The sequence below is a fragment of the Myotis lucifugus genome, unplaced genomic scaffold (genome assembly GCF_000147115.1).
Source record: "Myotis lucifugus unplaced genomic scaffold, Myoluc2.0 scaffold_1164, whole genome shotgun sequence".
NCBI classification, from domain to species: Eukaryota; Metazoa; Chordata; class Mammalia; order Chiroptera; family Vespertilionidae; genus Myotis; species Myotis lucifugus.
The window spans coordinates 78,645-94,181 of record NW_005872212.1 but is presented as its reverse complement, the minus strand read 5'-3'; the positions used below and the strand labels follow the sequence as shown (position 1 = coordinate 94,181).

General features: G+C 40.2%; 1 protein-coding gene across 1 annotated transcript; it reads right to left on the bottom strand.

Annotated features, from left to right (window-relative positions):
- Window positions 1-10,069: 10,069 nt before the first annotated feature.
- On the bottom strand, window positions 10,070-12,078 carry LOC111824316 (olfactory receptor-like protein OLF4). The gene is made up of 2 exons (XM_023748124.1): window positions 12,066-12,078; window positions 10,070-11,025 (listed from the first exon to the last, which is right to left on the bottom strand). Exons 1-2 carry the CDS (start codon window positions 12,076-12,078, stop codon window positions 10,070-10,072), a joined length of 969 nt encoding a protein of 322 aa, XP_023603892.1.
- Between the last annotated feature and the right edge of the window lie 3,459 nt (window positions 12,079-15,537).

Below are 15,537 nucleotides of genomic sequence, written 5' to 3'. Positions count from 1 at the left end.
GTGGTGGAGGTGATGACTAAGAACAAAAATATTATATGATTAATTTTTACACAAAGCAGTATTAGTAACACTGAAATACTACCATATGTATTTTGTCATCATGATTAATATAACTTAAAAAAATCATCTGAGGATATTTTTTCCATTGATAATTTTAGAGAGTGTGGAAGGGATGGAGGTGGGGGAGAGAGACAGAGAGAAACATTGATGTGACAGAGACCCATTCATTGATGCATCCCATGTCTTTGTTCTTCAGACTGTAAATGAAGATACACAGCAGAACTGAGATACACTCCTAGGCTTGCACAATAAAATAAGGAGACAACTGAGAGGTGAGATGCACACGTAGAAAATGCCTTATACTTCCCTTGAGCTGATGAGATTCCTCGTATGGAGGACACTATCTTAGAGTAACTGAGGATATTTTTTCCATTGATTATTTTAGAGAGAGTGGAAGGGAGGGAGGTGGGGGAGAGAGACAGAGAGAAACATTGATATGACAGAGACACATTCATTGATGCCTCCCATACATGGCCCGACTAGTGCCAGGAATCCAGCCTGCAACCAAGGTGTGTGCTATTGACCGGAATTGAACTCAAGACCCTAAAGTGGGCTGATGCTTTAACCACTGGGCAAAACTGGCCAGGGCAAGAATCAACATACGTATTTTGAATGGATCTTGTTATCTTTATGGATCTCCCCTGACATCTTTCATTAGGAGTTTCTATCCCACATAGACCTTTTCCCCAGGAGGTCATGTAATGCACCGTTTTAATGAAAATTGCTTTGCTGTACTTTAGGAATATATGTTGAGTACTGACCATCACTAGGCAGAGGGTAGAGGATACTGGGAAACAAAAGCCCAGAATTTAATGATGGTGAAAACATATGTACAATAAAACAAGTCATGTCAGATTGAGAAAGGTGCTGTGAAGAAAAAAATAGTTATAAGAAAGAGTGGGTGAGGGTGTTATTCTTTCACTGGGAGTTCAGAAAGCCCTGCAAACAAGGTGACATTTGAACAAAGACCTCAAGGAAGACAGAGAGAAAGACACAAAGATATCTGGGGAAGTGTGTGCCCTGTAAGTGAAAGAGCCAAGCAAAGACCACGAAAATGACACAGTCTCAGATATTTAAGTCTCCAAAAGGAGCCAGTGCATAGAGGGGTGTGAGCAAGAGGGATGAAAGAAGAGGTCAGAGAAAGTTGAGGAATGAGGTGGCCTCTTTGCTGTTGCTCAAACTTTAAGACACAAGGGAGCCCTTCAGTACTTGTTTCCTTCAATGTAGCAATTTTGTTACCAAAAAATCCTTTCAGTTGAAATGACCCTTCAATTTCATTGTTTCCTCACATTCTGGCACCTTTATTTTAAGGGTCACATTTAGAGTGTATGGGCTCAGGTACTGCTGCCCTTCAACTGTTCACGCCCCCCAAAATATAGAAGCACAAAACAACCAACACACACACACAAACACACACAAACACACACACACACCAGACCCTCACAGTGCACTCTGACCTACTAGGGTCATGTTACTACAAGGCTCTACCTACTCCAGCCACAATAATTAGGAAAGAACTGAGCCAAGGAAGATGTCAACATCAGATTATCTTTACCCTGAAGAATGTGAAAATAGTATCAAATTCAGTTGGTAAATCTCCCATGAACATGTAAACATGGGTTCTGTACTCAGATGACTATTTGTAGTCCTTGATTTAAGAAAACATAAAAAGCACCTCAAACGCAGAGAGGGGAAAGATGTAAACACGTGTTAGGAAAAAAGATCTCAAATGCTCAACCTTAGTACACTGCAGGTGGGCATGCAGGCTGGTGCAGCCACTGTGGAAAACAGTATGGAGTTTCCTCAAAAAATTAAAAATGGAACTCCCATTTGACTCAGTAACCTCACTTCTAGGAATATATCCTAAGGAACCTGAAACACTCATCAGAAAGAATATATGCACCCCTGTGTTCACAGCAGTGCAATTTATAATAGCTAAGATTGGAAACAGCCTAAGTGCCCATCAGCAGATGAGTGGATAAAAAAACTGTAGTACATTAACACAATGAAATACTACAGGGCAATAAAAAATAAAGAACTCTTACCATTTGCAACAGGATGGATGGACCTGGAGAGTATTATGCTGAGTGAAATTAGCCAGTCAGAAAAGATAAGTATCTCATGATCTCACTCATAGGTGGCATCTAATAAACCAAAAAAACTGATGATCAAAAATAGACCCCGAGTCACAAAAGCATGGACGGACTGTTGAACCTCAGGGGGAAGACAGGGGAAGGTGGGTGGGAAGATATTAACCAATGAACTGGTATGCCTATATGCCTAACCTGTGTATACAGACAATGGCGTAGTGAGGGCCTGGGGTGGGGAGAGGTTAATGGGGGGAAAAGAAGGACCTATGTAATACTTTCAACAATAAAGATTAAAAAAATAAATAAAATGCTCAGGTGGTTCTTGAGAGTTTGTGATGAGGAGTAAGCTTCCTTAGTTCTGGCAGCATTCAAATTTCAGTTATTATGTCCCCATTATGCCCAGAATAATTAATAAAGCAGCAAAAACAATAAATTCTCAGGAGAAAGGAATGATATCTTACAATGTGAAGATGCCTTACTGATTTAACATCCCACTAGAAAAGTGAGCAAAGGGAATAAATGCACGATTTACAACAGAAATGTACAACATACAACAATAGCAGTAGATATTTAATGATGAAATGATTAAAGACTTTCTAAATGATATCAAATGCAAAACTGTTGGAATCAGAAAACTGCTTTTGAATCTCAGATCTACCATGGAGAGCCAACTGAATCATTTTAGATTTTAACTTACTCATTGAAATAGTGGAAATTTCCTTTGCCTGGAGTGGTTGACAGGTTTAGTTACTATATAAAAAGCTTAGCATAGTTCCTTCCTGTTAGTAAATGAGTGGTTATTAAAGGTCATGAGCTGAGGCCTAATTTTTTCTTCAGCTCCTCCAATGTCTCTATTGTTTTCCCACTTCTAGGTAATAGAATAATTATAAAGCTCATCAGCATACTCTTTTTGCATATTAAATGCAAATTTTCATATGAATAGCCAACCTGTGAAACAGTGTTGTGAATTATGTCTCAAGAAGTGTTGCAAAGTAATATTTATCTATCCCCTTGGGTCTGAGTATTTCTAATAAAAACGGAGCATGCTCAAATACATTCCATCTTAAACACTGAAAGAAATGCCCTCAGTTCACTGCACAGGCCTTCAAACTTATCTATTTTACAGCTCCTCTTCACTGCAAAACTCAGATATGTTCTAATTCTACTGAAACCCCTTTATACTCCCATTCCCTGTTAGTTCTCTTTCAATTGAACTTCCTTTACCATCACTTAACTATAACAAAGTACTTGAGTCCAAAAGACACTTCTCTTTTTTTCACATGTTAAATAAATTTATTACAAATAATGAGTCTACTTACCAAACAAACATGACAATTTTTTGGCTTAATTCTAGATTGATTTGCCTCTCTGGTGACCTCAGGTAAATGTTCTCCATTTCCAATATCACTGAACATTTTGTGAAGTACCTAATGGGCCTTCTGACTCACCTGGGTGGGGTTTCTGAGAAGGAGATCTCTGTGTGCAAATCTGTATTCTGGATGGTTGATGGTGGAGACTGAAGCTCTGTTCCAAGACAGAACAATGGGAAGGAGGGAAGCATCAGTTCCTGAACCAGAGATAGGAATCCAAAAGCAACACCCATGTCCTGTCCAGCTCAAGAACGGCCATCCTGAGGGACTACAATAGAGGAGATATATACAGCTCCCCTTGTCTGCTCATTAGGCACTGTTTCCATTGTTACTCCCTCCTCTGAGCACATTACTTCCCTGAGAGACACTGGTCTGGACACAGAGGAAATTATTCCTGCTATTTCTCCTCCCAAGAGGCCGAATTAAAAGTCAAGTGAATCCAGTTATTTTACTCCTTCTCTGTAAACTCCCCTGCCTTCCGGAGTTTTAATATCCTTGCATCATATACCAACCTTGGGTTAATGTTTTCTCTACATCTAAGACTGAGTAGCCTATCCAGACTAGGTCTCATGGACCTCCAAAGTATTGACTTGTGGCTAGGAGCAACTGAGACTCTAGGAAATTGTTATTACCCTGTTCAACAAGGGATAGAGGAGTGTTCCTTTGTTATAAAACCATAGGTACAATAACCTTGGGCTTTGGAGTTTTGTTCATGCAACACAAGTTAAGAACTGTCATTTAACACTTCATTTAGAAAATGTTGGTTAATAATATGATGTACTTAGAAGATTTTGTGCACTATGAACCAAGCTTAGAGTCTTATATAGATTATCTCATTTAATTTCTACAAAACTCCATTTGTTAAAACCCATACTATTACAAACCTCATTCTACATTTGAGAAATGTTGTTCAGAAGGTGAAGTGATCTGACCAAAATGATAGACTGAGTAAGGGATGAACTATTATTGGACCTCCATTAATTTTTTTCTAGTTCTCATGTTCTAGGCCAGGGGTTTTCAACCAGGGGTGGTTTAACCTGCAGGGACATTTGGCATTGCCTGGAGAAATTTTTGGTCATCACAACTGGAAAAATTTTACTGCCACAGAATGGTTCAAAGCCAGGGATGCTATTCAACATCCCCACTATAAAGAATTATCTAGAACACATGTTAATAGTGGGAAGATTGAGAAACAACATTTTAGGTGATAACTTCTCTAACATCAATGTGTGAATGAGTCATTTGGAGATCTTGTTCAATAGTGGAGTCTGATTTGGCAGCTACATGGTGGACCCAGTGAAAGGTTCGGAGTGGGCTGGGGTCGCCCACCTATGCCATGAGGCCATAATGTATGAAAAGAGTTTGCTATTTCAGGTACCTGGATGCAGGTGGACTCAGACCAAGAAAGGCATCAGTGAAGAGAGCAGGGAGAGATAAGTTTTTATTAATTTTTGCTGGCTGTAAGCCACTCTGCTGACATAAGGGTCTGGTCCGTCCTTGGTTCCTCCCAGCGTTAGATGGTTAGTGGTTATCTGGGCTATGCGGTGCTCAAGGTTGCAAGCTTCCTGTAAGATATCTGCTAAGCACAATAAGTTTTTCTCTGCCCCATTTTATTCTCTTTAACCCTTTTACCCAGAGGTGGTGTATTTGTAATTATTTCTCAGTTAATATTAATGCTACATGTCCTGGTCTGTGTACCACTTTGAGTATCAATGTTGTGGGCCAGTGTTAGACTTAGATGTAGGTATTTTCAGGTCTTTTTAAAAAAGAGTCCTCCTACATATCATGTGAAACATTAGGGGTCAAGTGTTAGACACAGTAGTTCATATTTTGCTCAAACAAGTTTATACTTGCCACTTTTTTTCTATTTATTTATTTATTTATTTAAATTTTTTATTGCTTAAAGTATTACAAAGAGTATTACATATGTCTCATTTTTTTCCCTCCCTTGACAATCCCCTGGCCTCCCCTAACCCCCAGTGTCTTTTGTCCATTGGTTATGCTTATATGCATGCATACAAATCCTTTGGTTGATCTCTTACACCCACCCCACTTGCCCCCCAACCCTCCCCGGCCTTCCCGCTGCAGTTTGACAGTCTGTTCGAGGCTGCTCTGCCTCTGTACCTATTTTTGTTCATAAGTTTATAATGGTCTTTATTATCCATAAATGAGTGAGATCATGTGGTATTTTTCCTTCATTGACTGGCTTATTTCACTTAGTATAATGCTCTCCAGTTCCATCCATGTTGTTGCAAATGGTAAGAGTTCCTTCTTTTTTACAGTAGCATAGTATTCCATCGTGTAGATGTACCACAGTTTTCTAATCTATTCATCTACTCATGGGAACTTAGGCTGTTTCCAGATCTTAGCTATGGTGAATTGTGCTGCTATGAACATAGGGGTGCATATATCCTTTCTGATTGGTGTTTCTGGTTTCTTGGGATATATTCCTAGAAGTGGGATCACAGGGTCAAATGGGAGTGCCATATTTAGTTTTTTGAGGAAACTCCATACTGTCTTCCATAGTGGCTGCACCAGTCTGCATTCCCACCAGCAGTGCACAAGTGTTCCTTCTTCTCCACATCCTCTCCAGCACTTGTCATTTGTTGATTTGTTGATGATAGCCATTCTGACAGGTGTGAGATGGTACCTCATTGTTGTTTTGATTTGCATCTCTCGGATGATTAGCAGAGTGGTAGCTTAAAAACTGTGTTACATCTATACAATGGAATAGTAAGCTGCTGTAAAAAAGAAGGAATGTTTACCATTTGCAACAGCACGGATGAAACTGGAAAGCATTGTGCTAAGAGAAATGAGCCAGTCAGAGAAAGATAAATATCACATGATTTCACTCATTTGTGGAATGTAATGAAGAACATAAACTGATGAACAAAAATAGAGCCAGAAGCATTGAACAGACTGTTCAACCTAAGGGGGAAGGTGAGGGTGGGGGGTGGGGGGTGGGGGGAGATAAGAGATCAATCAAATGGCTTGTATGCATGTATATGAGCATAACTAATGGACACAGACAGCAGGGGGATGAGGCATTGTGGTGGGGGATGGGAGCAACCAGGGAGAGGTCAATGGGGGAAAAATGAGACTTATATAATACTTTAAACAATAAAGAATTTAAATACAATAATAAAAAATATAACACTTAAAATAAAAAAAGATATTGAAATTCAATTTGAAATAATAATGACAAAAAACTTCCCCTAACTGGTGAAAGATGCAGATTTATAAGTCCAGGTAGTGCAGAGTTCCAAACAAGAGGAACCCACAGAGGCCCACACCAAGACATATCATAATGCAAATGCCAAGGGTTAAAAACAAAGATAATTTTAAAAGCAGCCAGAGAAAAGCAGTTATTTACCCACAAGGGGGTAACCATCCTTATGACTGTCAGCTGATTTCTCAACAGAAACTTTGCAGGCCAAAAGAGAAAGGGAAGTAATATTCAGTGATGGATAGCTGTCGAGTGTGTTTCCTTCTATGTCCCACGTGGAGTAGGGTTCGGTATCTGAAAGAGGACCTGCACAACAAATGAGAGATAAATGACACGAGATAATTTTTGAAATATTGGAGGACCAGGCGGGCAAGTCCAACTCAAGGAGAGGGACTTCCACCCATGCTTAGGCTGCTCCAATCTTTTATTGATCTGGAGTAGCCCTTAGGGTAAGGATGTTTCAATGACACACAGATCAGCAGACAATTTCCAGGAATAGACAAAGTATCTGATTAGCTCATCAATAGATGATTTCCAGGAATAGGCAGAGTATCTGATCAACAATAATCAACAAGGATCTACATAAGTATCTAAGGAATTAAGTGAACTAAGGTGGGGATGATGCTTCAACTATTATTACCTAAATTAACTGGGTGGTTCCTAGATTAACTGGGTGGTGCACAGTTCTGACCTTTGCTAGGACTTCAAAGGTTACTAGCTTTTGGGGGTCTCTGTCTAAACTCAGCTAGTGAAGACAATGAATGGACTCCGGCAGATAGCAATGATATACAACCAAGATTATTCTACCCAGGCAAGCTGTCATTTAGAACTGAAGGTCAGAAAAAGAGCTTCACAGACAAGAAAAAGCTAAAGGAGTTCATTACCACCAAACCAGTATTATGTGAAATGTTGAAGGGTATTCTTTAAGACGAGTGAGGAGAAGAAGAAGGAGGAGAAGGAGGAGGAGGAGGAGGAGGAAGAGGAGGAGGAGGAGGAGGAGGAGGAGAAGGAGAAGGAAAAAGAGGAGGAGGAGGAGGAGGAGGAGGAGGAGGAGGAGGAGAAGGAGAAGGAGGAGGAGGAGGAGAAGGAGAAGGAAATGTGGCAATAAATACATATTTATCAACAATTGAATCTGAAATGAAAATAAATGAATAAGAAATCTAATGAACAAATAAACTGGTGAATAAAATAGAACCAGAGGCATGGAAACATGGAACAGACTGGTGAATCTCAGAAGGAACAGGGGAGTGGGTGGAGGAAGAGATTAACCAAAGATCTCATATGCATATATGCATTGCCTCTGGTCACAGATAATAGAGAGGTGAAGGTCTAGGGTGGGGCAGGATCTGGTTGGGGGGGATAATGGGGAGATAAAAAGAGGATATCTGTATAACTCTCAACAATAAAGATTTTTTAAAAAGCTCAAAGGAGGATGAAAACTAAAAAACAAAAAAGAGTAAAAATAACAATAGAAAAAAACACACAGAAAAACAGCAACAACAAAAAGATTTTCCTGGGTGAAATTATATGAATGACCTTTGTAGCTAAGTGAAGTTTTTTCCACATGAGTAATACCACTTACAAGTAATATATACTAATAAAAGGGTAATATGCTAATTAGACCGGATGTCTTCTGGATGTCCTTCTGGACAAAGCCATGGTGGCAGGGGCCGAGGCAGAGGTGGTTAGGGTAGATCAGGCTGGCAGGAGAGGGCAGTTAGGGTTGATCAGGCAGGCAGGAGAGAACAGTTAGGGGCTATCAGGCTGGCAGGGGAGAGCAGTTAGGGAGCAATCAAGCCTGCAGGGGAGGGCAGTTAGGGGGTGATCAAGCCTGCAGGCGAGGGCAGTTAGGGGGCGATCTTGCTGGCAGGAAGAGGTGGTTAGGGGCAATCTGGCAGGTAGGGGAGCAGTTAGGGGCATTAGGCCAGCAGGCAGAGGTGGTTAGGGGCCATCAGCCAGGCAGGCAGGCAGGCAGGTGAGCGGTTAGGAGCCAGCGGTCCCGGATTAAGAGAGAGATTTCAGACTGCCGGTTTAACCAGCAGTCAGAAATCCCTCGAGGGGTCCCAGATTGGAGAGGGTGCAGGCTGCACTGAGGGAAATCCCTCCTGTGCACAAATATCATGCACCGGGCCTCTAGTCAATCTATAAAATAAGATAAAATTACATACGACTATGTATGTAATCAGAGAAGAAATAATTCACTTTTTAAAATTTTTCTTTATTGATTAAGGATTTACATATGTGTCCTGATCCCCCGCAACCCCTTTCCCCCACCCACTCATGCCCTCACTCCCTGGTGTCTGTGTCCATTGTTTATGCTTATATGCATGCATACAAGTCCTTTGGTTGGTATCTCCCCCTTATCCCCACTTTCCCCTACATTACCTCTGAGGTTTGACAGTCTGATTGCTGCTTCTCTGTCTCTGGATCTGTTTTCGTTCATCAGTTTATATAGTTTATGTTGTTCATTATATTACACAAATGAGAGATCATGTGATATTTATCTTTCCCTGACTGACTTATTTTGTTTAGCATAATGCTCTCCAGGTCCATCCATGCTGTTGCAAATGGTAGGAGTTCCTTCCTTTTTTATAGCAAAACAGCATTCCATTGTGGAGATGTACCAATTATTCACTTTTTAAACTAAATTTATTGGGGTGACATTGGTTAACAAGACCATATAGATTTTAAGTGTATATTTCTATGATACATGATCTGTATATTGCATTGTGTATCCACCACCCACAGTCAAATCATCTTGTAACCACATATTTGACACCCTTTACTTTCTAGTACCCCACCTCCTTCCTTCTGATAAATGTCATGCTGTTGTCTGTGTCTAAAGAAATCTCTGTTGCCCATGAAATAAACTGGAATTTCTAAGTATTTCTGAGTAAGGTTGGGGAAACTGTAAAAGTAGGAACAAAGACACAGGGGAAAACAGTTCATAAACAGAGCAAAAAGCTTAATAAAGCAGTTGCTTATGCCCGGCTGATGTGGCTCAGTGGTTGATCATTGACCCATGAAACAAAAGGTCACCAGTGATTCCTGGTTCAGGGTTGTGGGCTTGACCTAAAGTAGGGAGCATGCAGGAGACAGCCAATCAATATTTCTCTCTCATCAATTTCTCTGTCTCTCTATCCCTCTCCCTTCTTTTCTCTCTAAAATCAATAAAAACATATTTAAAGTGCTTACTTAAATTGTATAGAGAAGTTGAAAATGACAAATAGAAATTCCAGACAAAAAAATAAAAAAGCAAGTTCTACAACCACATGCTAAACAAAGAATAGCAATTTCTGACTCTAAGACTTTGATCCCTGTAATCATGGGCACTTCCTCATCCCTAGGACAACTGGACCTTTTATGTCTGTCATCCCAACAAATCTTTTCAGAGCCTCCTTTATGTCTTTGTTCTTCAGACTGTAAATGAAAGGGTTGAGCATGGGTGTGACCACAGCATACATCACTGAGGCTGTTGCACTTGAGTGTGAGCTTTGGGTAGCAGCAGAACTGAGATACACTCCTAGGCTTGCACAATAAAATAAGGAGACAACTGAGAGGTGAGATGCACACGTAGAAAATGCTTTATACTTCCCCTGAGCTGATGAGATTCCTCGTATGGAGGACACTATCTTAGAGTAAGAGTAAAGGATCCCAGCAAGGGGACCACCACCCAGCAACACAACTCCAAAATACATCACCATGTTATTAAGAAAGGTGTCAGAACAGGCAAGTTGGACCATCTGATTGAGTTCACAGAAAAAGTGAGGGATTTCCAAGTCTACACAGAAGGACAGTCCTGACACCATTAAGCTTTGTAACAAGGCATACAGGGCACTCATGATCCAGGACACCAGAACCAGCAGTCCACAGAGCCGGGGGTTCATGATGACTGTGTAGTGCAGGGGGTGGCAGATGGCCACATACCTGTCATAGGCCATCACGGTCAGGAGCAATTCGTCCAACACTGCAAAGAGTACGAAAAAATAAGTCTGTGTGATGCAGCCTTCATAGGTTATGACTTTCTTCTGTGTCTGTATATTTACCAGCATCTTTGGGACGGTGGTGGAAGTGAAACCAATGTCTACCAAGGACAGGTTGGCGAGGAAGAAGTACATGGGCGTGTGGAGGTGGGAGTCTGAGCTGACGGCCAGGATGATGGGCAGGTTTCCCAATACAGTGATCAGGTACATGGAGAGGAAAAGCCCAAATATGAGGGGCTGCAGTTCTGGTTCCTCTGAAACTCCCAGGAGAATAAATTCTGAAATTGAGGTATTGCCTTGTACCATGTGGTGGAGGTGATGACTAAGAACAAAAATATTATATGATTAATTTTTACACAAAGCAGTATTAGTAACACTGAAATACTACCATATGTATTTTGTCATCATGATTAATATACCTTTAAAAAAATCATCTGAGGATATTTTTTCCATTGATTATTTTAGAGAGAGAGGAAGGGAGGGAGGTGGGGAGAGAGACAGAGAGAAACATTGATGTGACAGAAACACATTTATTGATGCCTCCCATATAGAGCCAGGAATCCAGCCTGCAACCAAGGTGCGTGCTATTGACTGGAATCGAACTCAAGACCCTAAAGTGGGCTGATGCTTTAACCACTGGGCAAAACTGGCCAGGGCAAGAATCAATATATGTATTTTGAATGGATCTTGTCATCTTTATGGATCTCCCCTGACATCTTTCATTAGGAGTTTCTATCCCACATCGACCTTTTCCCCAGGAGGTCATGTAATGCACCGTTTTAATGATAATTGCTTTGCTGTACTTTAGGAATATATGTTGAGTACTGACCATCACTAGGCAGAGGGTAGAGGATACTGGGAAACAAAAGCCCAGAATTTAATGATGGTGAAAACATATGTACAATAAAACAAGTCATGTCAGATTGGAAAGGTGCTGTGAAGAAAAAAATAGTTATAAGAAAGAGTGGGTGAGGGTGTTATTCTTTCACTGGGAGTTCAGAAAGCCCTGCAAACAAGGTGACATTTGAACAAAGACCTCAAGGAAGACAGAGAGAAAGACACAAAGATATCTGGGGAAGTGTGTGCCCTGTAAGTGAAAGAGCCAAGCAAAGACCATGAAAATGACACAGTCTCAGATATTTAAGGCTCCAAAAGGAGCCAGTGCGTAGAGGGGTGTGAGCAAGAGGGATGAGAGAAGAGGTCAGAGAAAGTTGAGGAATGAGGTGGCCTCTTTGCTGTTGCTTAAACTTTAAGACACAAGGAAGCCCTTCATTACCTGTTGTTCCCTTCAGTGTATAAATTTTGTTTCCAAAAAAATCCTTTCAGTTGAAATGACCCTTCAATTTCATTGTTTCCTCACATTCTGGCACCTTTATTTTAAGGGTCACATTTAGAGTGTATGGGCTCAGGTACTGCTGCCCTTCAACTGTTCAGGCCCCACAAAATACACAAGCACAAAACAACCAACACGCACACACACACACACACACACACACACACACAGACCCTCACAGTGCACTCTGACCTGCTAGGGTCATGTTACTACAAGGCTCTACTTAACTCCAGCCACAATAAGTAGGAAAGAACTGAGCCAAGGAAGATGTCAACATCAGATTATCTTTACATTGAAAAATGTGAAAATAGTATCACATTCAGTTGGTAAATCTCCCGTGAACATGTAAACATGGGTTCTGTACGCAGATGACTATTTGTAGTCCTTGATTTAAGAAAACATAAAAAGCACCTCAAACGCAGAGAGGGGAAAGATGTAAACATGTGTTAGGAAAAAAGATCTCAAATGCTCAACCTTAGTACACTGCAGGTGGGCATGCAGGCTGGTGCAGCCACTGTGGAAAACAGTATGGAGTTTCCTCAAAAAATTAAAAATGGAACTCCCATTTGACTCAGTCATCCTGTTCCTAGGAATATATCCTAAGAAACCTGAAACACTCATCAGAAAGAATATATGCACCCCTGTGTTCATAGCAGTGCAATTTATAATAGCTAACACTTGGATACAGCCTAAGTGCCCATCAGCAGATGAGTGGATAAAAAAACTGTAGTACATTAACACAATGAAACACTACATGGCAATAAAAAAGAAAGAAGTCTTACCATTTGCAACAGGATGGATGGACCTGGAGAGTATTATGGTGAGGGAAATTAGCCAGTCAGAAAAGATAAGTATCACATGATCTCACTCATACATGGAATCTAATGAACCAAATAAACTGATGATCAAAAATAGACCCTGAGTCACAGAAGCATGGACAGACTGTTGAACCTCAGAGGGAAGACAGGGGAAGGTGGGTGGGAAGAGATTAACCAATGAACTGGTATGCCTATATGCCTAACCTGTGTATACAGACAATGGGGTAGTGAGGGCCTGGGGTGGGGAGAGGTTAAAGGGGGGAAAAGAAGGACCTATGTAATACTTTCGACAATAAAGATTAAAAAATAAATAAAATGCTCAGGTGGTTCTTGAGAGTTTGTGATGAGGAGTAAGCTTCCTTGGTTCTGGCAGCATTCAAATTTCAGTTATTATGTCCCCATTATGCCCAGAATAATTAATAAAGCAGCAAAAACAATAAATTCTCAGGAGAAAGGAATGATATCTTACAATGTGAAGATGCCTTACTGATTTAACATCCCACTAGAAAAATGAGCCAAGGGAATAAATTCATGATTTACAACAGAAATGTACAACATACAACAATAGCAGTAGATATTTAATGATGAAATGATTAAAGACTTTCTAAATGATATCAAATGCAAAACTGTTGGAATCAGAAAACTGCTTTTGAATCTCAGATCTACCATATATTAGCGGTTTGTCCGTGGAAAGCCAACTGAATCATTCTAGATTTTAACTTACTCATTGAAATAGTGGAAATTTCCTTTGCCTGGAGTGGTTGACAGGTTTAGTTACTATATAAAAAGCTTAGTATAGTTTCTTCCTGTTAGTAAATGAGTAGTTATTAAAGGTCATGAGCTGAGGCCTAATTTTTTCTTCATCTCCTCCAATGTCTCTATTGTTTTCCCACTTCTAGGTAATAGAATAATTATAAAGCTCATCAGCATACTCTTTTTGCATATTAAATGCAAATTTTCATATGAATAGCCAACATGTGAAACAGTGTTGTGAATTATGTCTCAAGAAGTGTTGCAAAGTAATATTTATCTATCCCCTTGGGTCTGAGTATTTCTAATAAAAACGAGCATGCTCAAATACATTCCATCTTAAACACTGAAAGAAATGCTCTCAGTTCACTGCACAGGCCTTCAAACTTAATTCTCTATTTTACAGCTCCTCTTCACTGCAAAACTCAGATATGTTCTAATTCTACTGAAACCCCTTTATACTCCCATTCCCTGTTAGTTTTCATTCAATTGAACTTCCTTTGCCATCACTTAACTATAACAACGTACTTGAGTCCAAAAGACACTTCTTTTTTTTAACATGTTAAATAAATTTATTACAAATAATGAGTCTACTTACCAAACAAACATGACAATTTTTTGGCTTGATACTAGATTGGTTTGCATCTCTGGTGACCTCAGGTAAAAGTTCCCCATGTCCAATATCACTGAACATTGTGTGAAGTACCTAATGGGCCTTCTGACTCACCTGGGTGGGGTTTCTGAGAAGGAGATCTCTGTGTGCAAATCTGTATTCTGGATGGTTGATGGTGGAGACTGAAGCTCTGTTCCCAGACAGAACAAGGGGAAGGAGGGAAGCATCAGTTCCTGCACCAGACATAGGAATCCAAAAGCAACACCCATGTCCTGTCCAGCTCAAGTACGGCCACCCTGAGGGACTACAGTAGAGGAGATATATACAGCTCCCCATGTCTGCTCATTAGGCACTGTTTCCATTGTTACTCCCTCCTCTGAGCACATTACTTCCCTGAGAGACACTGGTCTGGACACAGAGGAAATTATCCCTGCTATTTCTCCTCCCAAGAGGCCAAATTAAAAGTCAAGTGAATCCAGTTTTTTTACTCCTTCTCTGTAAACTCACCTGCCTTCCGGAGTTTTAATATCCTTGCATCATATACCAACCTTGGGTTAATGTTTTCTCTACATCTAAGACTGAGGAACCTATCAGACTACGTCTTGTGGACCTCCAAAGTATTCACTTGTGGCTAGGAGCAACTGAGACTCTAGGAAATTGTTATTACCCTCTTCAACAAGAGATAGGAGTGTTCCTTTGTTATAAAACCATGGACTTTGGAGCTTAAGAGCTGTTATTTAGCACTTCATTTATGAAATGTTGGTTAATAATATTATATACTTAGAAGTTTTTGTGCACTATGAACCAAGCTTAGAGTCTTACATAGATTATCTCATTTAATTTCTACAAAACTCCATTTGTTAAAACTCATACTATTATATACCTCTTTCTACATTTGAGAAATGTTGTTCAGAAGGTGAAGTGATCTGACCAAAATGATAGACTGAGTAAGGGATGAACTATTATTGGACCTCCATTAATTTTTTTCTAGTTCTCATGTTCTAGGCCAGGGGTTTTCAACCAGGGGTGGTTTAACCTGCAGGGACATTTGGCATTGCCTGGAGAAATTTTTGGTCATCACAAGTGGAAAAATGTTACTGCCACTGAATGGTTCAAAGCCAGGGATGCTACTCAACATTTCCACTACAAAGAATTTTCTAGAAAACATGTTAATAGTGGGATATTGATAAACAACATTCTAGGTGATAACTTCTCTATCATCAATGTGTAAATGAGTCATTTGGCGATCTTGTTCAATAGTGGATTCTGATTTGACAGCTACATGGTGGACCCA